The sequence below is a fragment of the Arvicola amphibius genome, chromosome 6 (assembly GCF_903992535.2).
Source record: "Arvicola amphibius chromosome 6, mArvAmp1.2, whole genome shotgun sequence".
NCBI lineage: Eukaryota > Metazoa > Chordata > Mammalia > Rodentia > Cricetidae > Arvicola > Arvicola amphibius.
The window spans coordinates 18,419,081-18,446,221 of NC_052052.2; the positions used below are offsets into that span (position 1 = coordinate 18,419,081).

At 51.6% G+C, this 27,141-nt stretch overlaps 2 protein-coding genes and 1 non-coding gene across 3 annotated transcripts; all 3 read left to right on the forward strand.

Annotated features, from left to right (window-relative positions):
• Nucleotides 1-1,028: 1,028 nt before the first annotated feature.
• On the forward strand, nt 1,029-12,727 carry Cnksr1 (connector enhancer of kinase suppressor of Ras 1). The gene is made up of 21 exons (XM_038334590.1): nt 1,029-1,156; nt 3,661-3,818; nt 3,936-4,117; nt 4,781-4,865; nt 5,275-5,316; nt 5,392-5,496; nt 6,457-6,516; nt 6,624-6,686; nt 7,006-7,104; nt 7,183-7,244; nt 7,898-7,971; nt 8,094-8,200; nt 8,279-8,309; nt 8,829-9,001; nt 10,205-10,278; nt 10,439-10,510; nt 11,202-11,275; nt 11,417-11,478; nt 11,572-11,656; nt 11,741-11,922; nt 12,248-12,727. The coding sequence occupies exons 1-21, from the start codon at nt 1,105-1,107 to the stop codon at nt 12,521-12,523; spliced, it is 2,118 nt and encodes a 705-aa protein (XP_038190518.1). The 5' UTR covers nt 1,029-1,104; the 3' UTR covers nt 12,524-12,727.
• LOC119818138 lies at nt 2,793-2,905 on the forward strand. The gene has a single exon (XR_005286047.1). It is a non-coding gene; the product is annotated as a small nucleolar RNA SNORA44 (small nucleolar RNA).
• A 1,009-nt stretch (nt 12,728-13,736) lies between the features above and the next one.
• Nucleotides 13,737-24,164, forward strand: Catsper4 (cation channel sperm associated 4). Its single transcript, XM_038334377.2, has 10 exons — nt 13,737-13,793; nt 14,135-14,278; nt 16,321-16,422; nt 18,610-18,707; nt 18,886-19,006; nt 19,213-19,346; nt 21,483-21,657; nt 22,959-23,170; nt 23,442-23,607; nt 24,114-24,164. Exons 1-10 carry the CDS (start codon nt 13,737-13,739, stop codon nt 24,162-24,164), a joined length of 1,260 nt encoding a protein of 419 aa, XP_038190305.2.
• The last annotated feature ends 2,977 nt before the right edge of the window (nt 24,165-27,141 follow it).

A 27,141-nucleotide genomic window follows, 5' to 3' on the forward strand; every position in this document is an offset into this window, starting at 1 on the left:
CTGCTTTTTTGGGGAAGCCAGAGCAGGAGAATCACTTGAACCCTCCATCCGAGCAACGCGGCAAGAATGAACAGCTTCTCAACAGTTGTGACCACAGCAAGCGTGCATTCAGGAGACAGCTCCTGTGTCTGCAAATGTCTCTCCAGGAGAACTGCTGGTGTGTTTCCTCTTCATCTGTTACCAATAAAGGCTGTTTGTGCCCTAAAATAAATAATAACTAAATTAACGTAAAGTTTTACTTTAAGAAAGGGTTTCTAGTTCTCAACAGACTGTCAAAGGGGTCACAATAAGAGGGGGCAGAGGCCCTGACTGAAGGTTGTTATTTACTTAGTTTTTTTGCTGTTTCATTTTTGTTTTTGGAAGTGCTCTTTCAGTAGTCCAGGTCCTCCTTGAACTTGAAGCCAAGCACACTGCCTCAGCCTCCAGAGCCCGGGACGTTACAAGCCAGAGTCACTGTGGCCGACTCTCCAAACATGTAAAGCCATTTCCTCCGATACTCACAAATGTCCCATGAAGCAAGGACAGTGATGCCCTGAAACTGAGCACCGGGTCAGCTGTCAGCGCAACAACTCAGGATGGCAATAACAAGAGGTATCCGGGGACCCCCGAGCACCCATGCGCTTCGGTTCTGCACCAATCGCTCACCAGGTTCTCTTGTTGTTGCTTTAGGTGCTGAGAGGTCAGAATCCCGGGCTGGGAGATGGGGCCAGCTTTTTGTTTGTTTTGTTGTTTTAGACAAAGTCTCCCTATGCAGCCCTGGCTAGCCTGGAATTCGGCTGTAGACCCGGCTAACGTCAAACTCACAGTGATCCTCCTGGTGAGGCCAGTTTCGAGATGAATCTCCTGCCAGTTCCGGACCGCCCGAGTCACACCCCCGTGGCGTCAACCCCGAGCCTGACGGCGTAGCTGCCAAAGTCCTAGGATGCCAAAGGGGCAGGGCAGGAGGAAGACAGACAGGGGCCAATGGCAGTCCAGCGCCTCACCTGGGTGACCACGTGGGCCCAGGTATGCAGCGGCCCCGCCCTGGCCCAGCCCGGCGGACTCCGGGCTCTGTCTGGGAGCGGAAATTCCTGCACGGGCTGGACGCCGCGGGCGCAGCTCAGCATGGAACCCGTGGAAGCCTGGACCCCTGGGAAGGTGGCAGCTTGGCTGAGAGGTTGGTGAGCTGGGGGCTGAGGTGGGCTCGAAGGGAATAGTGTGGTGTCCTTTGGACAGAAAGTAGGGAGGGAGAAAAGGAGAAAGAACCTGCCGAGTCTATTAGTCAACAGGTATTTATAGACGGTCCGCCATGTACCAGTGTACCAGGCTCCCCTGAACAGGCACCGTGCTGGTAGACATAGGCCAGGCGACCCCAGAGGCTCTCAGACGCAGAAAAGGGTCTTTCCACATCTTTATATGGCTTTGTATGTTCAAGCGCCTGCCAGGGTGGCGACGGGCAGGTGCAGTAATAGGCAAAACAGGGTGGCCCTGGTGGCCCACGCCCCCTTTATCTCCGTCATCTTCCCTGTGCCCCAGGGCCCTGCCAGCTGTTTATTAAGCCCATTTTTCGGAAGTCCAAACATGTACAGGGCCAGGAAATGATTTGTTCAGTCTTGGAACAGGGCCGGCCCTGGTGTTGCTTTTCTCCTCAACCTGAGGCTGGCAGTGAGAGAAGCAGAAACCCCAGCCATTCTGAAGGGGTGAACACGGCCCCACCCTGGGGTTGCTGTCAGAGGGAAGATCACTCCCCAGGCGACCAAGAGACACAAACACAGGCAGACTCAGAGAACTGAGGGCCTTCTGTGACCGCAGCAGGGAGTGGGGAGGCCGGTCATTGCTCTCAAAAGGGTAGCTGGAGCTGGAGGCCGTTTCAGTGTGAGCAGCCCAGCCAAGCTGCAGTCCCACTCCCAGGCTGGGGCCCAGGCCAATGCCACCACTCACCAGGTCTGTGAGCACAGGTCTCAGTTTCTCTACCATGAAACTAGACAAGATGTGACCATGCTGGTGTAACTCAGTGTTGGTGTCTCCTGGGAGACGTTTAACATGGGAAGGAAGTTGTCCAAATAATCCTGGCTTAGTGAGCTGCCAGTCAGGACTCTTACTGTCCAAGGAGGACTGAGAAACACCTGATGACTACACACATTTCCCAGTGGCAGTCTAGCCTGGTGGGGTGGGAGGCATGAGCAAGCCACTGTCTCTCCCTCTATCAGGTCTCCCACTATGTATCAGGGATGATGCATAGTCCCCGCCTTCTAGAAACGTGAAGATCAATGTGCTGATACGTGTAGTGATATTTTGTTTGTAATATCTGACTCTGAGTTTTTATTAGTAATACCAGTCAGAATTCATGTACAAATATGGTTGAAGTTCTTTTTATTTATTAGTTTTTGAGACAGGGTTTGTTTCTCTGTGTAGCCCTGGCTGTCCTGGAACTCACTCTGTAGGCCACACTGGCCTCAAATTCAACGATCCCTTTGTCTCTGCATTCCAAGTGCTGGGATTAAAGACATGCACCACCACACTTGACTCAGGGTAAAGTTCTTGAAACATTGCCTCACAGCCTGGCAATAGTGTGATGGCTGTTACTGCCTGATGGTGGACCAAGTGTTTGGCACACATCAGCCGTCTAAAACACATGGTTAGAAGACAGGTGCTTTCATTGTTCCCATTTTATTTATTTTTATTTTTTTTCCTCTGAGACAGGGTTTCTCTGTAGCTTTGGAGCCTGTCCTGGAACTAGCTCTTGTAGACCAGGCTAATCTTGAACTCACAGAGATCCACCTGCCGAGTGCTGGGATTAAACCACTGCCCGGCTTTATTTTTAAATTTTTATTTCCTCTCCAACTGCATGCCATAGTAACTGGAGAGACTTTGACAGCCCAGGCCAGCACAGTGCCTGCAGCTGCCACTCAACTTTCCTATATATGTTCAAAAAAATAAATAAAAATTTTTTATTTCCTTAATGTATATGAGTATTTTGCCTGCATGTATGTGTGTGCACCTTGAGAGAGCTTACAAATGGTTATGGGCTACCACCATGTGAGTGCTGGAAACTGAGCCAGGGCCCTTTGCAAGAACAGTAAGTGCTCTTAACCACTGAGCCATCTCTCCTGTTTTTGTTTTGTTTTGTTGTTTTCCTAGACAGGGTTTCTCTGTAGCTTTGGAGCCTGTTCTGGAACTCACTCTGTAGACCAGGCTGGTCTCAAACTCACAGAGATCTGCCTGTCTCTTCCTGCCTCTTCCTCCCGAGTGCTGGGATTAAAGAGCATGCGCCACCACCACCCAGTTGCTCAGGACTATCTTAAGTGTTAGCTCCCACTCAGTTCTCCCTGACTCCAGGGGTTGGGGGTGGGGGTCCTGGGAAACAAGCTCAGGTCCTCGGCAAGAGCAGTGTGTCTAGTTCTCGACCACTGGAGCTTCTTGCTCGCCTCTTTTGTTTGTTTTCTTTTTTGGTAACTGGATTGCAAGGTATTCGAGCATGAATTTGGTAGCTGGCAACGCCAGCAGGTTGGACACACTTGCTGGAGTCGCTGCTGTATAGCATCAACTGCGAGATGGGACAGAAGCCAGCCCGGGTCTCAGGGTTGTCATTAGCGACAGGTAGGAGGGGAAGGGCTCTGATGTAATGGAACCTCAGAGTGGTAATGACACCTGTTTCTCCACGCTGACGCCTTGCTCCAGGCCTTGATGATGCTCTGCAGGACTATCCCTTCGAGGACTGGCAGCTGCCTGGAAAGTACCTGCTGCAGCTTTGTCCCCAAAACCTTGAGGCTCTGACTGTGTGGCCTTTAGGCCACCAGGAGCTCATTCTAGATGGGGTGGAACAACTCCGGGCCCTGGTGAGTAAGCACTGGCCGTGGCGTCCGCCACACTGGCCGTGGCATCCACCAGTCTAGGGGTTTACCCATGTGGGCTGGCTGTCGAGGGGGCAGTAAGATGCTCCTTTTTTGATGCAGGGCTCCAAGCTACCGACAGAGAACCTGCAGAGCCTGGCTCAGGGGCTGCTAGAAAGGACCCAAGCCTTCCAGAGCTTGGTCCAAGGCCGGTTGGGAAACTGCCCAGAGACTCCCTCTGATGTCCTCGCTGCTGCTGTGGAGCTGGTGCGGGAAGCCCAGGCCCTCCTCTCCTGGCTCAACAGGTATTAGGAATGGGGTGACTTCTGACCCTTCTCATTCTGGGGCCTGGGACTGAAAAATAGTACTTATCTCTGGATCAGAAATGTTAGAGCAAACCCAAGAGTCTGTGCAGGGACACTGGGCCACCTTGCTTCCTGCTCCACCCTGGAGCTTGTCATCCCAATGGTTTTATGAACAGTTGAGTTTTTGTTTGCACGTTTGACATTTGTGTGTATGGGGGTATATGGGGGTGTTGGGGGGGGGTTACACAGGACTGTATGTGAAGGTCAGAGCATCCCTTGTAAGAGTCAGTTTTCGACTTCCACCGTGTGAGTCCTGGGTATTGAACTCAGGTACTCAGACCCTCACCGCTGTATGCGAACACCTTAGGGATAAACAATCTCCCTGGTCCCTCAACAGCTCTTGGATGGAGAGCTTCCCCTTCGCTGGCAGTCGTCTGTCCTATGTGTCCTAACTCAAGTGTCACCTCCTCAGGGATGCCTGTGTCACCCTTACGGCTCATTTATAACACTCAGAACAGTTGAAGTCATTAATAATAGAACTGTCTGTTTGATGTCTGTCTCCCTGGTGCCACACTGAGCCCAGCGCACTGAGGTAGGAGTTGTCTCCACTTCTCAGGTGAGGAATTATATCCAACACAGTGTCTTAATTGTCCTTCCTGGCAGGTACCTCTTCTCCCACTTAAATGACTTCTCTGCCTGCCAAGACATTGGTGTGTTGTGCCAGGAGCTGGGCCAGGTCTTGCAGGAGGTAGGAGGACAGGGGCCACTCCAGGTCCCAGAGCTTTTTATAACCCGTGAATCAGACCAAGATTAGATGTGAGAGCTGGGGGTGGGGAGAGCAAGCACAGGAAGCGGCCTGCCTCTGGGAATGGGGTAACAGGCAATGGGATGGGTCATGGGATGTCTCTGGCAGAAGTTCAGGTGACATTTGGGAAAGGTGGCAGGAGAGGACATGGGTAGTGATTGAGTCAAGTGTCATGTCGGAGGAAGGAGACCTTGGCGTTGAACACTGATACCTTTCTAGTTCTGCCACGGAGACCAGTTAGAGAAAGCAAGTGAGGAACATCAAAGGCCTTTCTCAGCCTCTGCCCGGGTCCTCAGGAGAAAATGGCCCCCACTCTGCCATCTAAGAGGGGGTTCCTGTACTCTGTTTTCAGGACTGCCCAGAGGCTAAGAAGGAAAGCAACATCCTGAGGATTGTGAGTCTGGGGCTGGGTGGGGAGGCCTAGGATATGGACTCGGACTCAGCTAGACAAACTGCCCTCCTCCCCCAGTGCAGTCACGTGGCCGGGATCTGCCACAACATCCTGAGCTGCAGCCCAGAGGAGCTGCTGGAGCAGAGGGCTGTGCTGGAGCAGGTGCAGCTGGACGACCCTTCAGTGAGTTCTGACTCTCACCTTCTCCTGCAGCCGCCACAGCCTTAGCTGAGCCCTGAAATGTGGTCCGGGAGTCCCAGCATCTGTGTTGCTAAGTCTGTTGTGACAGGTGTTTAATCGAGGGCCCAGAGGACCTACCTGGAGTCTCACCTTTGCTGGGCACCTTTCCCAAGCCAGAGGGGCTATTTAGTGTGGCCTGGGTGACATTCCAGCCCTGACAGGGTTCTGGAGCAGATTAATAGAGATGGGAGGGAATGCTTACACTTTACACTTGACCAGTTAAGAAAACCAGAGTTAGGGCTGGAGAGATGGCTCAACAGTTAAGAGCACTGGCTGCTCTCCCAGAGGACCCAGGTTCAATTCCCAGCACCCACTTGGCAGCTCATAACTGTTTGTAACTCCAGTTCCAGGGGATCTGATGCCTTCATACCAAATGCATAGAAAATAAAGTTAAATAAATATTAGGGCTGGAGCCATAGCTCAGTGGTTAGGAGCACTGATTGCTCTTCCAGAGGACCCGGGTTCAATTCCCAGAACCCACAGAGCAACTAAGAACTGCTTGTAACTCCAAGATCTGACACTGTCATACAGACATACATGAACATCAATGCACATAAAATAAAAATAAATTATTAAAAAAAGAAAGGAAACCAGAGTTGCTCCCCTTGCCCCCCAACCCTATGTCATCCCCCATTCTCTCTTCAGGAAAACTTCTGAGACTCTGCTACCTCAGAAATCAGCGCCACAGCTTTCCTGTGGCCTTATGGGTTCATGAGTGTGTGTGTGTGTGTGTGTGTGTGTGTGTGTGTGTGTGTATGTGTGTGTGTGGCCAACGAGCCCAAAGTTACACAGCAGTTACAATCCCATCTTGAGGCTCTGTTCCCATTCTGTCTACCTTAGAGCCCTGGTGCCCATTGGCTCTGCTCAACCCTGGTTTTCTTGACTTAGCTCCTATCTCTACAGGATCTAGAAATCCATACCACCAGCAACTGCCTACACTTCGTGTCCCAAGTAGGTGCCGAGGTAAGAGCCACCACTCTCACCACCCGTGCCTACCCTGAATTCTCAGCTGCTAGCCATGCCGGCTTCAGGTCCAGGAAAGCCTCATTCTCTGCCCCACCTCACACTAGGCTCCCGCCAGCTCCCAGATCCTGCCAGGAGATGAGATTGTCCAGATCAATGAGCAGGTGGTGGTGAGTGAGGGAGGAGGGGGCAAGGTGGTGGGGATTGGTGCTGAGGAGGCTCATGGGGACAACAGGTGCATCACCTGAGGGGTTTGCCCCTTGTGAAGACCAGGGTTGTGGGAGCTGCCTTGCATGACATGCGCCAACACAGGAAGGTCTCAGGGTGACCCTTGAGGAGTGGAGTTTCACTTGAGTGCTGGCCTTTCCTCCCCCAGAGCTCAGTTAAAGAGGCTCCTGATGACTCCCTGAAGGTGGACAGAGAGGGCGCTCCTGATAGGGAAGAGTTGCTGGGCAGTTTAGAACCTCACTCAGTGTCCCTGTCCCCCAGGTGGGCTGGTCCCACAAGAACGTGATGGAGCTGCTGAGGGAGCCTGGAAGGGTCAGCCTAGTGCTGAAGAAGATCCCAGTACCCGAGACCCCTTCTCAGGTACCTGCCCCCCACCCCTCCTGCCTGCTTTCTCACTGCCGCGGGCAGCTCTGTCACTTTGTTTTTGGTTGTTCCCAGACACCCCTGGACTCCCCTCACCTGCCAAGCCAGTCCCTGCCTCTGACCCCACTATCTCCCAGGTAATAAGCTCTGTCTACTGGGTGTGTCTGGTTTTTTGTTTTGTTTTTAAAAAAAGCTTAATGTGTACTTCTTTTTTTTAAAAGATTTATTTATTTATTATGCATACAATGTTCTGTTAACATATATACACCAGAAGAGGCACCAGATCTCATTATAGATAGTTGTGAGCCACCATGTGGTTGCTGGGAATTGAACTCAGGACCTCTGGAAGAGCAGCTAGTGCTCTTAACCTCTGAGACATCTCTCCAGCCCCCTTCTTTTTTAAATATTTATTTATTATGCATACAATATCCTGTCTACATGTATGCCCGCAAGCCAGAAGAGGGCACCAGACCTCATTACAGATGGTTGTGAGCCACCATGTGGTTGCTGGGCATTGAACTCAGGGCCTTTGGAAGAGCAGGCAATGCTCTTAACTGCTAAGACATCTCTCCAGCCCCCCTTATTTTGGTTTTTGAGACAGGGTTTCTCTGTGTAGCTCTGGCCGTTCTGGAACTCACTCTGTAGACCAGGCTGGTCTCGAACTCACAGAGATCCACCTGCCTCTGCCCCCCAAATGCTACGATTAAAGGAGTGAGTCGTCAGGTCCGACTTCTGGGTAATCTTGAAGCGGGGACCATAGGTTCATCTCCTGTCCTCTTGTTTCCCATAGGGTTCCATCCGAAGGTCTTTTTGCCTTCAACCTGTCTGCAGATGGAAGTCCTGAACCCAGTGCTGCCTGGACAGGTAGTTTCACAGCCCCAGCAGGTGGCACACGCTCTGGAAAAGGCGTCTCCATGCTGACATTCCTAACCACAGGCCTGGGCCTGAGCTCATGGATTTCCCTTTCTCTCTTCCCTGCCTGACAGACTCTACCTCCCTTGACACTAAGTCCCTGCCCACGCCCCCTCCAGCCCCAGGCACTGTTTCAGAAATAACAGCAGAGTCTCCGGAGACGTCTGGACACTCTGACCAGGTAAACTCAAGAACTCGGCAAGGAGGGCCATGGGCTCTGGCTCTAGAACCTTTCCTAAGCTCTTTGTTGTCTTTGCAGAGTTCCACCCTTGGTCGGAAGAAATCAAAAGGTATGAGTGCCCCTGACTGGGTGGGGTCTTAGAAATCTTTACAAGGCTGGGCAGGACCCCTCAATACACAAACATGCTTCCGACACAACAGTCTTTTCTGGAACCATGGACCCCTGCTTCTCACCTAGGCCTCTTGCTAGCTCTAAGACTGAGAAAGTACCCTCTGATCTTCAGTTTTCTCTCATGTGGTGTGTGTGTGTGCGCACACACACGCGTGTTTGTGCTTGTATGCGTGTGCGCAGGTGTATGCGTGTGGGCGGGTGTATGCGTGTGCATGTGTATGTGTGCGTGTGTGTGTGCGCGCGCGCGCACCCGTGTCCCAGAGCTTCCCAGAGCTGTGCACTCTACCACTAAGCTGTATGTCCAGCCTCTCTAAAGTCACTCCACCTGAGGACATTTGTGACATTGTGAGCCCTGAGTGTGAGTTCAGACAGTTCTACTGGGGATTTCCATGGGGGCAGGTAGACTGAGGGAAGGATGCTTGCTGCTCCCTCAGCATGCTCTGCTGTGTTGGGGCAGGTATGGCCACAAGGTTGAGCCGCAGGCGGGTGTCCTGCCGGGAGCTGGGCCTGCCTGACTGTGATGGATGGCTTCTACTACGCAAGGTACCCGGTGGCTTTATGGGCCCACGCTGGCGCCGCTGCTGGTTTGTACTCAAAGGACACAACCTCTACTGGTATCGCCAACCCCAGGTGAGACCCCATGAACACTTACATAGGTACCATGTGGACCTAAGGCCACCATTCTTATCTGTTTGACACAGGGAAGCGCCATACCTAGCATTAGGCCTTAGTATTCCCATTTGTAAAGTGGGGTGGCTTGGTAGAGAAATGAGTTCATCCGTGTGTAAGAGAAGGTTGTAGGGGGACTGGAAAGCTGGCTCGGCAGCTGAAGCACTGGCTACTCTTGCAGAGGACTGGTGTGTAGTTCCCAGCACTCACGTGGTAACTCACAGCTGTCTCTAACCCCAGTTCTAGGAGATTCAGTGCCCCCTTCTGACTTCTGTGGGCACCAGGCACACACGTGTGCACAGACATGCAACAGTCTGGGCTGCATAGCAAATTTCAAGCCAGTCAATACAACAGAGTGAGACTTGTGTCTCAAAAGAAAAGAGCCAATGAGATTGCTTGTCACCAAACCTATGGCCTGAGTGTAATACCCATAACCCTCAAGTTTGGCAAGTTGTCCTCTGATCTCCATGTGTCTTGTGGCATGGGTGGGTGCACACACACACACACACACACACACACACACACATACGCACACACTAGATAAATGCAAGCCATTTTTTTAAGTATAGGGAAGATCATTTTTATTCTCCTTACCTCCCTTTTCTTCCGATATTCTATCCAACTTAGTGATGGGCTGCTCAATCACTTATTCACTTGGCAGACATCCAGGTGCCTACTGAACTCAGCTCTGAGTTAGAGCTCTGGGGGTACAGGGGAGATTTGGATAGTCCCTGCCGGTCTTGTAACTTAGAGGCCCATGGGGGAAAGGCCCAAAGGGGAAAGGACAATGGGCCATGTGCTAGGATGAAGGGACGTCCAGGCAATGTGTGGGAGCCCAGAGTGTCTGATCTAGTCCAGGGAGTCCAGAAGCTTCTTCGGAATGCTGTGTTTGAATGTTTGTCAGGTGAAAGGGGAAATGAAAACCAGGAAGGGAAGAGACTTAGAACACAAAGCAGCTCCTGGGAGAGGCCTGTCTGAGCAAGATCCTCCCCTTTGGCTATCTTTCTGGTACCTTTGCTCTCCTTTCCCTGCTCAGAGGTGCCCCTTGGCCACACCTCCTGCCCTGAGCTCTAGAAACCCAGACAGGTAACTAGGGAGCTTGAGGGCTCGAGGCTCCAGGCTGACCTGGGACTCGGCGCTGACCTTCATGTTGTGATCCCCCAGGATGAAAAGGCTGAAGGGCTTATCAACATCTCCAACTACAGTCTGGAGAGTGGACAGGACCAGAAGAAAAAATAGTTAAGTCTTGAGATGGGATGGGATGAGGAGAAAAAGAAAGAGGAAGGGTAGGGTAGGGTGGACGTGTGGCAGGTGGCTGGGATTCCTGATCCAGCCTCTCTCGGGGTTCTGAATGGGCATGCCCAGAGGAGACTGTGACTTGGTTTTGCTTGCTGGCAGTGTGTTTCTGCTGACCCATGACGTGTACAAGCCCTTCGTCTTTGCTGCTGAGACCCTGTCTGATCTGAGCATGTGAGTACCACTTCCCCTTCTCTATTCCCATGGGGTCTCCAGCCTCCACATGCTGAAAAGCTGGGCTCAGGAGAATGGACTCAAACTGCAGCTCTCAGAAAGCCTCAGTTTCGTCATCTGCAGAATGGGCAAAGGAGGATTTCAACCTAAGTTGCTCTTTGAGGGTCAGATCTGTGTATCTGGGACATGGTGGTTCACCCCTTTAATTCCAGCACTTAGGAAGCTAAGGCAGGAAGATTGCAAGTGTGAGACCAGCCTGGGCTACATAGTGAGTTTCAGGTCAACCAGAGCAATATAATAAGACACTGCCAGGCTGTAGTGGCGCACGCCTTTAATCCCAGCACTCAGGAGGCAGAGGCAGGCGGATCTCTGTGAGTTCGAGGCCAGCCTGGTCTACAGAGCAAGTTCCAAGACAAGGTCCAAAGCTACAGAGAAACCCTGTCTCAAAAAACAACAAAAAACAAAAGAAAAAAAAAGAAAAAAAAAAAAAAGAAAAAAGAACCGGGATGAGAAGGGAGGATGGAGGCCAGTATGGAGTGCTTCCTTACTTTCTTACACTCAGACTCCAGTACCGTACAAAAAAGTTCGGGGAAAAAAACGTTAAACACTGTAGGTAAAGGGTGAAAAGCTCAGAGATAAGGGGGCTGCAGTGAATGGGAACCCCATAACCCACATGCTCCTTCCTCTACAGGTGGGTACGTCATCTCATTACCTGCATTTCCAAGTACCGGACTCCAGGCCAGGCAGCCTCTGCCAGAGAGGAAGGTGAGCGTCACAGTGTGGGAGAAGGGGCCAGACATCCCTGAGTTCCTGCCTTTCCCAGGCTGGGTGCTGGAGTTCGAATTCTCTGGCCCACTCCCTGGCCTCTCTAAAGCCACTCTGTGGTTCTCCGACTCCCCACTGTAGATTGCTACAGCGAGACAGAAGCTGAAGACCCGGATGAGGAGGCTGGGTCCCGCTCCGCTTCGGTGAGTAGAGTTGCTTCACATGAGGAGATAGGCACTGGGCAGCAGGATGTGGGGGGCTCTGGCTGATCCTTGCTCTCCTTTGCCTTGACACAGCCTAGCCTGGCTCCAGCTTGGAGTGACCCATCACCCACCGTTTCACCGTCTCAAAGTCCAAGGACGTCCTTTGGTTCTTCAGCAGGTGCTGCACGGGGAGAAGGGCAGTGGGCTGCATAGATGTCTCGAGTATGTTCATGTGTTCTCATCCTGCATCCTGCTCCCACAGACAGCAGTGACAGGGTGCTGGAAGGAATGGTCCAGGGGCTGAGGCAGGGGGGTGTGTCCCTCCTGGGGCAGCCAAAGCCCCTGACTCATGAGCAGTGGCGGAGCTCTTTCATGCGGCGCAACCGGGACCCTCATCTCAATGAGCGAGCGCACCGCGTGCGGGCACTACAGAGCACCCTCAAGGTGAGCTGGGAGCACTGGACATGGGCAAGGATGAGGCTTTGGGCTTCAGGCCCTGGTGTCTGGTTCCCAGCTCCACTGTGAGCTCCAGACGGTAGACTGAAGGCTCAAAGTCCTGGCTTTCTGATTTTGGTGCCCAGTCTGGACTTCATACTCCATTTGAGGCTCAACTGTTTCCTGAGCTAAGTTCTAGAAGGTTCCGTGTACAGAGACCAGATAGTAACCCAGGCTCTTGGGCTGGGTTATCCTGATGCTGAGCACAGGACAGGAAGTTAGTTCTGCGTTCTGTCCCTCCTGGGGTGAATTTTGCCATCTACTCTCACTCCAGGCAAAGCTGCAGGAACTGCAGGCCCTGGAGGAAGTGCTGGATGACCCCCTGCTCACGGGAGCAAAGTTCCGTCAGTGGAAGGAACGGAATCAGGAGCTATACTCAGAGGGCCTGAGCACCTGGGGAGGGATCCGGGCCCAGAGCAGTTCCCTAGCCCCAACCTCTGACTCCAGAGGTCAGTCCCCACAGCCCTTGCCGGCTGCCTCTGACCCCGAGGAGCCCTCTCAGCTTTTTCCTTTGACCTCAGAGAACAGCCTCCAACCTCCTGACCTCTGACCCTGGCTAGTGCCTGGCTCCTGACTTCTGACCCTGAGGGCTACGTCATCCCCAGCCTCTGACAGGTCTAAGACAGCAGGCCCAAGGGGTCCGTGTGAGGCTGGAAAGTAGTGCTGGCCCTTGGCGTTACCCCCAGACTGATCCCCCTATCCTGAGCTTCCACAGTTTCTGCTCATGTGTCCCTTGGAGTGGAGGGAAAGTGGCCTTCCTCACTGTGCTGTAGAGATCCCCTAACCCATCCTCAGGTCTGGGACATACCTCCCCCCCGGGTCCTCTGGAAAGGTTTCCAGACCACATCTGGATGGGCATTTATTTGACATGACAGATGCTTTTCTACCAAATAAAGTTGATTTCTCCACCATGAACCCTTGTGTCTTTGCTCTGAATTGGGAATCTGCACATACCCCCTACACACACACACACACACACACACAGGGGTGAAGAGCTGTCCCGCTAGAGTGAACGCTTTCCGTCACAGGGTGGGCGACAGGCTCCCTGTGTAGCTCATGATCCTGAGGTGTCTGTCCACTCAGGGCTCCTGTGCCAGGGTGCTGGGCTCTGTGGTCATTGATCCCTTTGCTCATCTCACCTTAGTCCTGGGAGGTCAGACCTGTTCCCCTGTCCTAGCCCCAGGGAGGGACACTCTTCTTTGTAGATAAGAAAACTTACCTTTCTGGAAGGACCAGTGGGCAGCTGAGGGACAGGTATCTGAAGGCAGTCCTGGGCATCTCTTCTTCACTCAGCGCCACCTCTAGTCCCTGGATCCAGAAAGGGGACCTCTGTTCCCTGTATTCGAATGACTTGGGAGTGCGACCTATTCCTCTACCCAGCCTCTAACCTCTGACCCCATCCTGAAGCCAGTGGCTAAATACCTGGTTCTGTCTGAGGTGGGAGGGTTTTTTTTTGTTTTGTTTTGTTGTTTTTTTTTTTAATCCGGTTGGAATGTGTTGGTGGAACACAGAAGGGTGTGGGTAACAGCTGCCTTTGTGACCTCACCTCAACAGGGAGAGAGCCTGCCTGTAGCAAATCTTCACTGGAGAGAAGGGGACAGAGCAAAGATGTCTGAAAACCAAAAATCGTGGCTGCAGCGGCCCGAAACCGGCAGGGTAAAATACTTGAACACTACGGTGGGGAGCCCCTGGGTTGGGCAGGGGCAGTGACCACACTAAAGGCCCGCTCCTGTCCCCTGTAGAAAAACAACACCTATGCAGTCATGGGCCGGCATGAGGAGCAAGTACTCATCAGTCGCAGGGACATCATGGACAAGAAGGTAGGGACAAGAGGAAGGTAGGGACAGGCTGGGCTAAGACTTAAGTGACCCCATAGTTCCCTCTGCAGCCTCTTGCCCTTTAAATGTCCTGAGGACCTTCGTTAGGAGCTAATGCCCACTGAAGTGACTCCTCACAGGAACCCCTCTATTGTGATAGCCACTCACCAGCAGATACTCCAGGACCCCCAAAGGTCCCCAACAGCAACTCTCTTTTGATGATATCTGTTGTGACTTCTTTATTGGCAACAACAGCACCCTCTAGGGTGGACTCCCATTCCCAGGGAACAGGGAGGCTGCCTGTGGTGACACCTGCCTGAAGGAAGGTCTCCATTCCCTCCCAGGATGCCTTGGACATACAGGAGTTCATCACTACCTTGTTTGTCAAGCAGTTGCTTCGACATCCTGCCTTCCAGCTGCTGCTGGCCTTGCTGCTGGTGACCAACGCCATTACCATTGCTATCCGTACCAACTCTTACCTTGGTCAGGTGGGCTGCTGGCCTGATCTCTACCCCTACTGGCTCTGACCTGGGACAAGGTGCTTCCTTTCCAGGCCCTTGACTCCTTGTCCATCTATGATGGACGGTTGGATTGGATGTTCTTCAGGACTCGGGTCCCCAAACAGGCCTAGTGCAGCAAACCTTTCACCTTAATGTTAGGGAGGCAGAGGCAGTCTGATCTCTGTGAGTTAGAAGCCAGCCTTGTCTGTGTAGCAGGTTCCAGGCTAAGCAGACTGCATAGTGTGATTATGTTCAAATAAGTAAATACATAAAAAAGACAGTCTCCGTGGACCTTCATGGGATCTGCAAGTCAAGAAAGACTTTTCGGGCTAGAGAAATGGTTCAGTGGCTAAGAGCACTTGTTGCTCTTCCAGAGGACCTGAGCTTGGTGACCTGAGTATGGATTTCCAGAACCCGAATAAAAGCTGGATGCCACGGTCTGGTGTAGGTGAGAAGAGCCTTGTGGCTAGCACAGTGAGGACCCTGGAGGTCCAGGCACCAGCCATTGTTGGGTTATGAATGCAGACAGCCCAGCATTCTGATAGTGAACTAGAACTGGGGAGAAAAAAGGAAAGAAGGGGGGGTGGAAAACAGAGGGAGCAGCATTATAGTTTTTTCTTTTATTTTGTACGTGTTTATGTGTGTGTGCATGCGTGCTCACGTGTGTGCTTGTGTGTGTGTGTGTGTTTGTATGCATGTGTACATGTACCATTGCAAGAATGTGAAGGTCGAAGGATGACTTACAGGAACCAACTCTCTCCTTCCACTATGGGATCCAACTAAGGTTGCCAGGCTCGATGGCGAGCACCTCTACCCAATGAGCCATTTTGCCAGTCCCCGAGGACCCATTTTGTAAAGTGTTAAAACAAGATCTTATTATGGGTCTCAGTCAAAAATGTTGGAACTGGGGCTGAGAGTGTAGTTCAGTTGGTAAATCAGAAATTCAACGTCACCCTTGGCTACATAGTTTGAAGCCAGACTGGGCTACATGTGATTGTCTCAAAGAATATGGTAGAACAAGAAAAATAAGCAAAGCCTGAGTACCTAGTGTGGAGTTTGTGCCTGAAGATCAGAGCCTAGAAGGCTGTAGGTGCAACCGGCCGTAGTGAGTGTGGACAGCAGGCGGCCCGCATATGGGACAGGGAATCTGTTGGCTATTGGGGTACAGAAAGAGAAAAGGCAAGATACCTGGTTTCCTGGGGTGAACTCTATGGACTGGGAGGGGGTCATAGCTATAAGGAAGCTGAGAGAGCAAGGCTGAGGTTGGGGAAGATTGAACATGGTTTTGGACAGATCGTAGCTACCAATCTGCCAACCCGTGCACCCAGGGTACATCTCCTGGATCTACAGAGGGAGGACGCCTCTGACCTGACCCAGAGAACTTGGAATGCTGCAGCCACAGGGGTGGTTGGGACCAGGCTAGCAGAGAAGTTCCCTAGGGTCTGGGATCCTACAACTCCTTGGGGAGGTGGGGGAAGATTTTAATGTTTTTGTTGTTGTTGTTGTTGTTGCTTTGTTTTTTTGTTTTCTTCAGTTCCAGAGTCTGTTTAGCCCTTCCTCCACCCCTTTTCCCAAATAGCCTACTCTAGAGGCTGGGGTGAAGGCCCGCCGTGTGCATCTGGGCTTCTAACTCCCCTTCTGGGAGATGCGACAGAAAAGGACAGAACAGTCACCTGACACAGCACGTGACTGCACTTAGCACTGCCTGGCACACGCGCAGAAAATAGTTCCTAAAGAAACCCATAGAGATGCTAAGGTGTAAGAGGAACAGGGGTACTCCCCACACCCTCTCTCCAGCCCCCCACACCCTCTCTTCAGACCCCCACACCCTCTCTCCAGGCTTCCCCTCTTCAGGCCCCCACACCCTCTCCCCAGCACCTCCATTCTTTCTCCAGCACCCATCCTCTCTCCAGCACCCCCATCTTCTCTCCAGTCCCTGTACCCTCTCTCCAGCCCCCACACCCTCTCTCCAGCATGGCGCAGATTCTGCTCACTGATGCCTCTGCCCCTCTCTTTCTTTGTCCTGGCAGCAACACTATGAGCTGTTCTCGATCATAGATGGCATTGTGCTGACCATCCTTATCTGTGAGGTTCTTCTCGGCTGGGTCAATGGCTTCTGGGTTTTCTGGAAGGTAAGGTCCCCAGAATTCCTGTCAATATACCCTCACCTCATCCCTCCTCGGGGTCTGCAGGCACATCAAGTCTTTGTCCTGAAAAATAAAGGGTTTGTATGGAGAGTGTATCAGTACAAGGGGCCTTGTGGGGGAGCTTTCAGAGAAATCTGTGATTGGGCAGAACGTACGTTGTTCAGGAAGTGCCCCCGCTATGTGTTTGAACCCCTGCTCTTGCCTCCCCACCTCTCTCTACTCACACGAACCCTGGTTTCTGTTTTTGGGGAAATGGAGTCAAGGAACTGAGAGTATCTTAATTCACATGGTTCTGGATCAGAACTCCATAATCTTTTTATATAATGTAGTAATTTGTTATGTTTTATTTGGTGTGTGTATGGGGAGGGAACTTGTTTGGTTGGTTGGCTTGGTTTTTCCAGACAGGGTTTCTCTGTGTAGCCCTGGCTGTCCTGGAAATTAGTTCTGTAGGATAGGCTGGCCTTGAACTCACAGAGATCCACAGGCCTCTGCCCCCCGAGTGCTGGGATTAAAGGCGTGCGTCACCACTATCACCCAGCTTGTATTTTAAGTGTTATAGGCTCTATAAGTACTCACCGCAGTCAGGTAGCATGAAGCACAGCCAGAACACAGATGGATGAGAGTGGTAGTATATTCCAGCATAGCTCCCCGGTCTCCTATGTGTTGATGAAGTGTTTGTTTGTTGTTTGTGGATCTTACTATGTTGCCCAGGCTGACCCCAAACTTCTGACCTCTAGTGATCCTCCTGCCTCAGCCTCCCAGTGATCAGCTCTAGTCCAGTAAGATTCCACTTGCCCCAGGCACAGTCTGGAAGCTGAGGTAGGAGGACGCCTGGCCTAGGTCATGGGATGCCAGCTCTGGAAGACAGACAAAACCCTTTACGTGTGGAGCCTGCAGTTTGGGTTTCATGTAATTTTCACATTTTCCCTCTGATCCTCCCTCTTCCCTTGCTTTCAAATCACACACTGACTCTCTTCAGGAGGTGTCCTCTCCCAGGCTGGGCTTTTGCTGCTTTGTGTCTCCTTCCTAGGTTCTAGAAATTCTCTCTGGCAGAGTTAAAGAGTGTTCTCTATCCACCTCCCTCAAAAGAGTCTAAGAACCCAGCATGACAAAAACTGTATCCTCAGAACTTGTGACAACCCCCCCCCCCGTACCCACACCTCCGTCTCCTGAGTGACTGGGATGACAGGCCTTGACTCCACAGAGAGGCAGACTTGTGTCTCCCTTTGTGTGTGGTGTGTGGCATAGACTCGGTGAGGTGAGTAAGACTTGAGTTTATTTGATTGCCTCCCAAGGTGAAGAGCACCTTCCATAAAAACAGAGCTTTCTTTTTGAACCTTTACCCCAGTCACACATTGAACAGAATGCTGTAGAAAACCACACAGAGTCCTGGATCCGATCCAGTCCAATCCCTCACCCTCTTGCCTTCACTCACCCCTGTGGTAATCTTCTAGCCCCTGTTTATCCTCTCAGCTGCTGCTTTATAATCCTAGGCACGTAGGCTTTTGTTTTTAACACTCCGCTTTCTGACTGTAGCCTACTGTAAACAATGCTTTGCTCTTAGCTGGTACTTACAGGCTCCTGGTAATCTTTCTGTATTAGTGCATGGCGAATGGGCTGTAGCTTATGCTACCGTCTCTTATTGCTGGGTCCGCTAGTTTTCCACTTCTTTTGTATTTATATATTTATGACTTAGTTTTGAGACAGGGTATCACTATGTAACTCTAGCTGGCCTGGAACTCCCTCTGTAGACCAGGCTAGCCCAAACTCACAAAGCTCTCATTACATCGGCCTCCAGAGTGCTGCCGCTAAAGACGTGTACCACCAGGCCTAGCTACTTTAATGTTATTAATTATAGTGTTTGTCACACTTTACACGGAGGCAGGAGCATCCAGGAGTTCTCAAGTCACCTAGCTAGACAGATCAAGTCATTGGCTAAAGGGCTACCCTTGTATGTATGGGGGCATCTTCACTGTGTGTCTGTGAGAACGACTGTTTTCATAGGTATAGGACTGTGATTATGTGTTTGCAGCATGTTGGGGTGACAGCCAGGAGATGGCAGCTGGCTAGCTTTGTTCTCAGAGGAACATCGAGTCTTCCATTGTGGCAGGTAGACAGGGTGCTCCCATGGGCTGGGCTTGAGAGACCCTTTTGGGCTGCTCCCCCTTGCAGGATGGCTGGAATATCCTCAACTTCATAATTGTCTTTACATTGTTCATGGGATTCTTCATAAAACAACTTGATATAATTGCCATCACCTACACTCTCAGGTGAGTTGGGGAGCCCTGAAGGTAAGAGGGGTATCTATCCTGACCGCAGGAGTGAGTAAGGAAGTCATTACCATCTGGGGCTCAGCTCTGCCTCTTTGGGAAGTTGGTGGAAGGGAGGTTACGAGGAGGAAGGGGTCTGGGAAGGGCCAAGGGGCACCCCTGAGAGGCTCTGCCACAGGGCACTTCGGCTGGTACATGTGTGCATGGCAATGGAGCCCCTAGCCAAGATCATCAGGGTCATCCTGCAGTCGGTGCCGGACTTGGCCAACGTTGTGGCCCTCATCCTCTTCTTCATGCTGGTCAGTGTCTCCCAGGCCCCAGCCTATATCTCCTTCCCCGAACAGAACCTGTAGGGCAGTGGGTGGGGATGGATGCCTAAAAAAGCAAGGGGCTTGGGTTGAAATCCTTGTGGGTCCCTGGCAGCATTTATTGGCATTCATTTGCGCATCTTGTCAAGCTCCAAGGTCACTGGGTGAGGTTAGGTGGGTTGTGGTCTCTTTGGCAGGTATTCTCTGTGTTTGGGGTCACACTCTTCGGTGCGTTTGTGCCCAAGCATTTCCAGAACATGGGGGTTGCACTGTACACCCTCTTCATCTGCATCACCCAGGATGGCTGGCTGGACATCTACAGTGACTTCCAGTGAGTACAGGTGGGGTTCTGGGGTTTCCTCCCCTTCTGGCTAGGGCAGGTGAGGGAACCTGTGAGAGGGGCCCCTGGGACTCGGAGGAAACTGGCCTCACAGGAAGTGACTACCCAAGAAAATCACGGTACTTGAACCTTGTTTCCACAGACGCCTTACACAGTCACAGGGTCGCCTGGCCCTGTTCAGGAAGCACGCGGCGTAGCCGTGTGGCTCGGCCTTGGGCCAGGGAGCAGGTCTGTGGCTGTGCCTGAGGTTACTCAGTGGCCCCCAGCTCACACTAGAGCACAACCAAACCACCTAGAGGCCTGGGAAGTTGGGGTTCAATCCACTCATTCTCAGACCTGCTCCCCAAGGTCACTTTTGTGTTCTGTTCTTGGCTTCTTATCTGTCAAGTTCAAGTCTGATTTCATTCCATCCCACTCCCCTTTGTGAAGTAAAAGCCAAGCAGGCCAAGGGTTTCTTCAGTCATAGGGAGTGGAGAGCCTAGCGTTCAGGAAGCCGAGGTAGGAGAATCAGGAGTTCAAGTTCAGTACAGCCAACCTGGGCTGTGATAAGACCGTTTCAAAGAAGAAAAAAAAGGGGAAGGGTGGGAGGAAAGGTGGGGGTGGAGCTTAGTTGGTAGAATGTTTACCTAGCCTGGGTTCAATCCCCCAAATCACACAAACCAAGATTGGTAACATTCACCTATACTGCACAGTCTGAGGCCAGCCTGAGCTAATTTGAGAACCAATCTAAAAAAAAAAAAAAAAAGCTGACATGTTGGCACACGTTTTTAATCCCAGCATTCAGGAGGCAGAGGCAGGAGGATCTCTGTGAGAACTCAGTCAGCCTGGTCTATATAGCCAATTTCAGACCAACCAGACTTACATGGTAAGACCTGGTCTCAAAACAACAAAAACTAAAAATACCACCAAATCCCAAACCACAAAAACTAAAACTAAACCAAACCAAAACCAGCAAAAGGTGGGGTGTTAGGACCCAGAGCACGGTTGGTTGCTTGGTGGAAGATGCCTTTAATTCTAGCACTGGGGAGACAGAGGCAGTCTAATCCCTGAGGCCAGCCTAACCTACATGGACTGCACAGTGAAGCGGCACTGGGCTTTTGAGTCCTTTTCCCTGCACCAGCCCTGTGGCATTAGACAAACTATTCCACTGTGGGGCTCAAGCTTGAAGTGATCTTGCTGCCTTAATCGGCTAAATGCTGAGATTACAGAAGTGAGCCACCAAGACCGGCTTGTTTATTTATTTATATATGTAGCTTGTAGTTCTGGATCTTAAGCCTGCTAAGCAAGCCTTCTCCTACAGAGCTATAGCTCCAACCTCTAGCTTTTAAAAGTTGGAGGAGCTGGGCGGTGGTGGCGCACGCCTTTAATCCCAGCACTCGGGAGGCAGAGGCAGGCGGATCTCTGTGAGTTCGAGGCCAACCTGGTCTACGAGAGCTAGTTCCAGGACAGGCTCCAAAGCAACACAGAGAAACCCTGTCTCTAAAAACAAAACAAAAACAAACAAACAAAAAATAAGTTGGAGGGGTTGATTTATCTCTTTTACTTTTGTTTTGAAGTGGAGTCTAATATAGCCCAGGATAGCCTTGAACGTTTCCTGCTCCTCCCACTTCCCAAATGATCAGAGTCATACACCACCCCCTGGTTTATGCTGTACTGGGGCCTTGTGCACCCGGGGCAAACACTACCAACTAAGTTTCACTCCTAGTTTTGTGTTTTGGTTTTTTGTTTGTTTGTTTTTGAGACAGGAAGTCAGGTAGCCCAGGCTAGCTTTGAACTCCTGATCTCCTATCTTTACTTCCTGAGTGGTGGGATTCTGATCTTCAGTTTACGAATTCAGTAATTAGAGACTCCGGTGCAATATTGACTACCTCACAGAGTGCCGTGAGGGTCAGTCTAGAAACTATAGCGCTCTTCTAGAGTGCGGCTCGGCATAGAGTGCTTCTGTTTATAGCGTATGTAAGTATAGCCTGCGCTTTATGATGCTGACACACCCATCTTCTGGTAGGGCTGGTTTGAGTGTTGGCTCTGCGGCCAGCAGGAGTGGGAAATACTCCCTTGTCTTAAAGAGGAGAAAACTGAGGCTTAAAGGGCTAGGGAACTGACGGAGCTCCTGACTGCCCCCCGCAGGACGGACGATGAGGAGGTTGCCATGGAAGTCGGAGGTGCCATCTACTTTGCCATCTTTATCACCATTGGTGCTTTCATCGGCCTCAACTTGTTTGTGGTTGTCGTGACCACAAATCTGGAACAGATGATGAAAATAGGAGAGGAGGGGCAACAGCGTCAGATAACTTTTAGTGAGGTGCATGGGATGGGGAGGACGGGAGGGAGGAGAGTGTGTGCATGAATGACTTGTGTACATGTGTGTTTGCACACTCGAGTGCACGGAGAAAGCCAAATCCAAAACCTGGAGGCCAGACCTCCACCTCTGTAGCGTCCACTCAGCGACTGAGGCTCCTGGGGGCTGGGTATGGGTTCCTAGATGTGCCATGATAATTCAAAGCTGAGCGATGGGGTGGCATGAGAGCATTCACCCAATGGGATTCTGAAGTTCTTCTCTATGATGGGAATAATAGTAGCACTCGCTCACCAGGACCCTCATGAGATATAGGATCTGATGAGTGCTTGCAAGTAAGCGCTCAATAAATGAACTGGAGGTCGGGCTCAGTGGTTAAGAGCACCGATTGCTCCTGCAGAGGTCTTGGGGTCAAGTCCCAACATCCACATGGCGACTCACAACTGTTTTTGACTCCAGTTCCAGGGGATTCATAGCCATAGCCGCCTTCTGGTCTTCACAGGCAGTGTATATGTACATGGTGCCCTTACTGACATACATGCAGGAAAAACATTCATATATTGGCTGGGTGTGGCGGTGCATGCCTTTAATTCCTGAAGTCAGCTTGGTCTTCAGAGCGAGTTCAAGCCACGCTACAGAGAAACCCCATCTTGAAAAGCAAAACAAAGCTGGGCGGTGGTGGCACACACCTTTAATCCCAGCACTCAGGAGGCAGAGGCAGAGACAGGTGGATCTTTGTGAGCCTGGTTTACAGAGCTAGTTCTATAGGACAGCCAGGGATACACACAGAAACCCTGTCTCGAAAAACCGAAGGGGGAAAAAAAGAGCAAAACGAGGGTGGGGGACTGAGGGAGGAGGGAGAGAAGGAAGAGGGAAGGAAGGAAAAGAAAAAAAAAAAGAACTTAATAAATGTTAGCTCCTCAGTATTCACTTGGTAGAACTTGCTTTTTAAAGGTGCAGAGTAGAGCCGAATACTTTGGAAAGGTCAGAGGGCCAGGATCATCATCACCCAGAGTAGGAAGGGCTTTAAAGGTTTGCTGGGGCAAGAATTTCCAAAGGGATCCGAGAGGGGCTTATGTCCTGATTGAAACTGAGTCATCACATCCAGGTAGGGAGGCTAAGATTAACTGGAGCTGAGGACTGGACCCAGTGTAGAGTAGCTAGCCTGGCTTGCTAGAGGCACAGATAAAATAAGGTAAAATGTTACAATACCAAAAGGGTTAAAGGGGCATGTGCCAAGAGACTCAGCCTCCCTGAAGTCAGTCACGTGGCCCTGAGCTGCCTACCGTCTCCATCACTGTCCTCAGACAGGTACAAATGAAGAAGACTTTGCTGACGACCTGCCATTGGTGCATTGTACAGAGGCCCGCAAGGAGGCTTCTGGTCACCCCCAGGAGCCGCTGGTTGGGGGTCCCCTGTGCAACCTCACGGAAAAGACCTGCGATAATTTCTGCCTGGTGCTTGAAGCCATACAGGAGAACCTGATGGAGTACAAAGAGATCAGAGAGGAGCTCAACACGTAGGGGAGGGTACTGGGGAGTCAGAGCTGGGCCTGGCCTCAGACGGGCCCATTTTCTAAGTAACTTGCCCAGAGTTCAAGCTTCCCAGCTCAGGAGCTGGTGTCCTGACCTTTCGGGCCTTGCCTTTCTCCCAGGAGGTCCCTGCATGGCCTGGGTTTCCCTTAGGGATGCGGCAGAAGCAGTGAGGGAGGAGGGAAGACGAAGGAGGGTGCACACCAGGGAAGAAACGGAAGGGCTTCGCGGAGGAACACAATGTCTCTTCTGCCCCAGGATCGTGGAGGAGGTGCGCTCCATCCGTTACAACCAGGAGCAGGAACAGGAGTTGTTGCATAAGCACACCTCCAAAAGCCTGTCCTTCCATAGCGAGTCCTCCCTAGACATGCGTGAGGTGGCTACCCAGCAAGACTTGATCTCTGCACTGGTCAGCAGGGAAAAGGTGCGCGTTCCCTTCCCTACCTAATCAACTCCTTCCTGCCCCCACCCCCACCCGCAATACCCCGACAGGCACCATAGTCAAGATTTCTTTCCTTTTCCGGTTGACCCTCTAAAATCCCCCTCATCTCAGCTGGCACCCATTTGGTCAAGCCTAGTCAGAGAGACCCCGCTTCCTCCCATCAGGAGCCATCCCTCTTCCCCTTCCCCAGCACCTACAGACCTATCTTTTTCTTAGAGCGGCTTTTGCCAGCTCAGCTCTTCCTTGGAAACAGGCCCTTAGTCCCACATTGGAAAAAGGACCCCTGTCAACCCATTAGGGTGCACATGAGTGCCTCTTATCTCATGGGAATGGAGTCTTGGGAATGCCTGGGCTCTTCAGTTCAGAGTGGGTTCTAGGCATGCCAGAGTTACCCAGCGAGGGCAGCTAGCTGTTGAGGCAGGAGGAGGAAGGGGCATTCTGTCCTGTCAAGGTAAGTGAAACGACAAGAAGATCTTTTGGTTTTGCAGGTTCATGAATCTAGCTCAAATATGCTTAGCAAACACAAGTTCAGCCTCTGAGAAGGCAGGATGGGAGCCAAGGGGCCTGCACACACACAGGATCAGCTGCTGCATCTTCCTGCATTCCTGACTGGAGCCCATCACTCTCCCTTCCACCTGGATGGCAGTGGCTGTGGGGCTGGGATGGTGGCAGCATCTGCAGGGCTTATACCTGTGAGCCTGAGGTCCGGAGGAGTCAGGACAAAGGATTCTGGGCGAGAATGGAAGCCCCACAGCAGGGATGAGCGCAGAGAGGGGTAGCCAGGCTGTGACCTAAAGATGAGTGTCCCTGACGTCTGCTCCAGTTGGAGCTGGACGAGGCCTGGGTGGGCCCAAGCATTGTGCCAGGCCAGTAAGGCTGTATGCACCAGAAATAAAATTTCATGTTATAATCAGTTATTCTGACTGGCCATTCTCAACCTGTTTTGCATCCTTCCCTTTGGTCTCCTAGATATGAAAGATTGTGCTTCCTAAAAGCCTGTTTGCATGGGGCGTGGTGGCTCACACCTTACTCCCAGCACTTGGAAAGTTGGGGCAGGAAGACTAAGAATTCAAGGTCATCCTCAGCTACTCAGCTAGTTGAAGACCAGCCTGAGCTACAGGAGATCTTGTCTCAAACAAAACAAAGCAAACAAACAAACCAAACACTCGTTAGCGCTGCACATGGTAATGTAGCCTTCAATCCCAGCACCTGAGAGACTGAGATAGGAGGACTCAGGAGAATCAGAGGCTAGTCTGGGCTTCGCAGTGAGACCTAGTCTTGGGATTGGTCTGATGAACCCCTTAAGGGCTTCCAATTCAGCGAGGGAGGAAAAGTTATCCCCTGATCAAATTTGACTTTAATGGTAGAGATACAACCCTTTGTTGGGCCAAAATTATCTCAGGACCTGAACCTCAAGGCCTGTAGGACAGAGAAAAGCCTGGCTCGAGTTTGAAGGATAGTCTCAAAGCTACCCAGTGAGGATGAGACAGCAAAACCTAGGTAGATGCACCTCCAGCCAGAGGGAGGGCTTGGCTGTCTCTCATTGGCTGGAGGTACCCCTACATCACACGATGTCACTTAACCTATATAAACTGATGCTCACAGTAATAAACTGAGTTCTTGCTTTGACTCGACTTCCTATGGTATCTGATTGTCCTGTGTTGTGGGGCTATGGAGTGGGCAGATAGGGCACTCACCTTTCCCTGGGGAGTAGGACTAAGGAGGCCTGGCAACTCCTGACCTTAGAATCCTAAATTTGGGGTGAGGGTGCTGTTTCTGGGCCTCATGATTAGAAGCCCCTCAGATGAAAGAGTCCCTTTACTCATCTCTCTTCCTGTCTGAAGGGGATGGCTGATCCTCACCCTGGGGAGGTTTGATAGGGTCACCACTGACCAAGCTGTACAAGGTACCCTACCCTTGGACATCCAAAAGGTGGCTGGTCAAAGCATAAGTCCCCCAAGATCTCCTGGAGAAGAACAACACTGAGGCTTGCTGGGAGGGAGTGGGAGGATTTTGTGGGTCAAGCAGAGTTGGTGGGAGAACTTAGGGCCTGAGGCTGGCGGAGCAGCTGAGAGTTTACGTCAGGATCTGTAAGCATAGAGCAGAGAGAGAGATACTGGGGACGGTGGAGGCTTTTGAAATCTCCTTTTCTGTTTGTTTGTTTGTTTGTTTTGTTTTTCCAAGATAGGGCTTCTCTGTGTAGCCTTGGCCTTCCTGAAACTCACTCTAACACTCTATCGACCAGGCTGGCCTGGAACTCAGAGATCCACCTGCCTTTGCCTACCAAGTGCTGGTATTAAAGGCGTGTGCCACCACTGCCTAGCAAGGCTTTTGAAATCTCAAAGCCACCCCCACTAACACACCTCCTCCAACAAGGTCACACCTCCTAATCCTTCCCAAATGGTTCCACCAACTAGGGACCAAGCATTCTAACGCATGAACCTACGGGACCATTCTCATTGAGACCACCCCAGAGAAAGCTGAATCAGCATAGGCAGAAGATCTGGATTCTCAAGTGTCAACTGGAAACCCAGACAGTGGAAGACCAATATCCCTGACTCTCAGACACTCTGCTGGTGCTGATGGGGACGCTGTGTGGCCCAGACGCTCTGCTGGTGCTGATGGGGACGCTGCGTGGCCCAGAGTTCTGCCCTGCTGTTCAGGAAAGGCTGACGACTAGAGCCTTGGGGATATTCACTAGTTGGCACCGCAGTCCCTAGAGGCTCACTGATTGCAGCTGATGGGAAACACTGCCTCACCCTGCCCCTGACTGCATCAGCATAGGTTCTAACTAAAAAGCCCCCTGAGGCCCATGGGCAGTCTGGACAACAGAGTGGGTAGAGTGCTCACCAGGCAGAGAGGTGGCACTGGTGGCAGCAGTACCACTCTGTCTTGCAGTCTGTCCCCTTGTTTGGGCCAGAGCTCCTTCCTAACACCCCCAGGACCATCCATCAGCATGGACACGGGCAGCCACTGGTTTCTGCTGCTCCTGCTGCTCCTAAGTAGGGACAGAGCCTTCAACCTGCCCAGTAAGTACCCAATCTCTTTTCCATCCTCCACTTGTAGCTTCTTTTCTGACCGGCCAGAGACGGGAAGAATGTGCAAAAAGGCAGGTAATACCTCTCTGGTCGCCAAGGGAAGCTCAGCCACTCCCTAACTAACCTCTTCAGCTGTCTAAAGGGTGTGGGGCAGAGGCGCCAGGGAGTTTTAAAAACAGAATGACCTCGGCGCCTCTGGCCTCTCCCACACATCTCTTCCAGAGCGCTATCTTGTCTGTCTGCCTGCTCCATCCCGTCTGTCTTCTCATTTGTCTTTCTGTCTATCCTTCCCATCTGTGGCAGGCTAATAGCTGGGTTTTCAGTGTGGCAGGTTAACAGCTGAGGCTGTTCCTGCAGGCTGAAGGCTCAGGTGTTCCAGCCTAGTTGCTCTGCTTTTCTCTGCGAAGACCAGCGGTCTGATGCCTCACAGTTTGAGAAAGGAAGGCATTCTGGGTTCTGAGTTCCTAGATCAGCATGA

Excerpts from the sequence above, each read along its gene's own strand:
- Cnksr1 (XM_038334590.1), top strand. The coding sequence starts at position 1,105 with ATGGAACCCGTGGAAGCCTGGACCCCTGGGAAGGTGGCAGCTTGGCTG. Across the intron at positions 4,118-4,780 it reads CTCCTCTCCTGGCTCAACAG|GTACCTCTTCTCCCACTTAA; the intron begins GTATTAGGAATG and ends CCTTCCTGGCAG. Across the intron at positions 6,517-6,623 it reads TGTCCCAAGTAGGTGCCGAG|GCTCCCGCCAGCTCCCAGAT; the intron begins GTAAGAGCCACC and ends ACCTCACACTAG.
- Catsper4 (XM_038334377.2), top strand. The coding sequence starts at position 13,737 with ATGGGCCGGCATGAGGAGCAAGTACTCATCAGTCGCAGGGACATCATG. Across the intron at positions 16,423-18,609 it reads GCTTCTGGGTTTTCTGGAAG|GATGGCTGGAATATCCTCAA; the intron begins GTAAGGTCCCCA and ends TCCCCCTTGCAG. Across the intron at positions 18,708-18,885 it reads GCCATCACCTACACTCTCAG|GGCACTTCGGCTGGTACATG; the intron begins GTGAGTTGGGGA and ends GCTCTGCCACAG.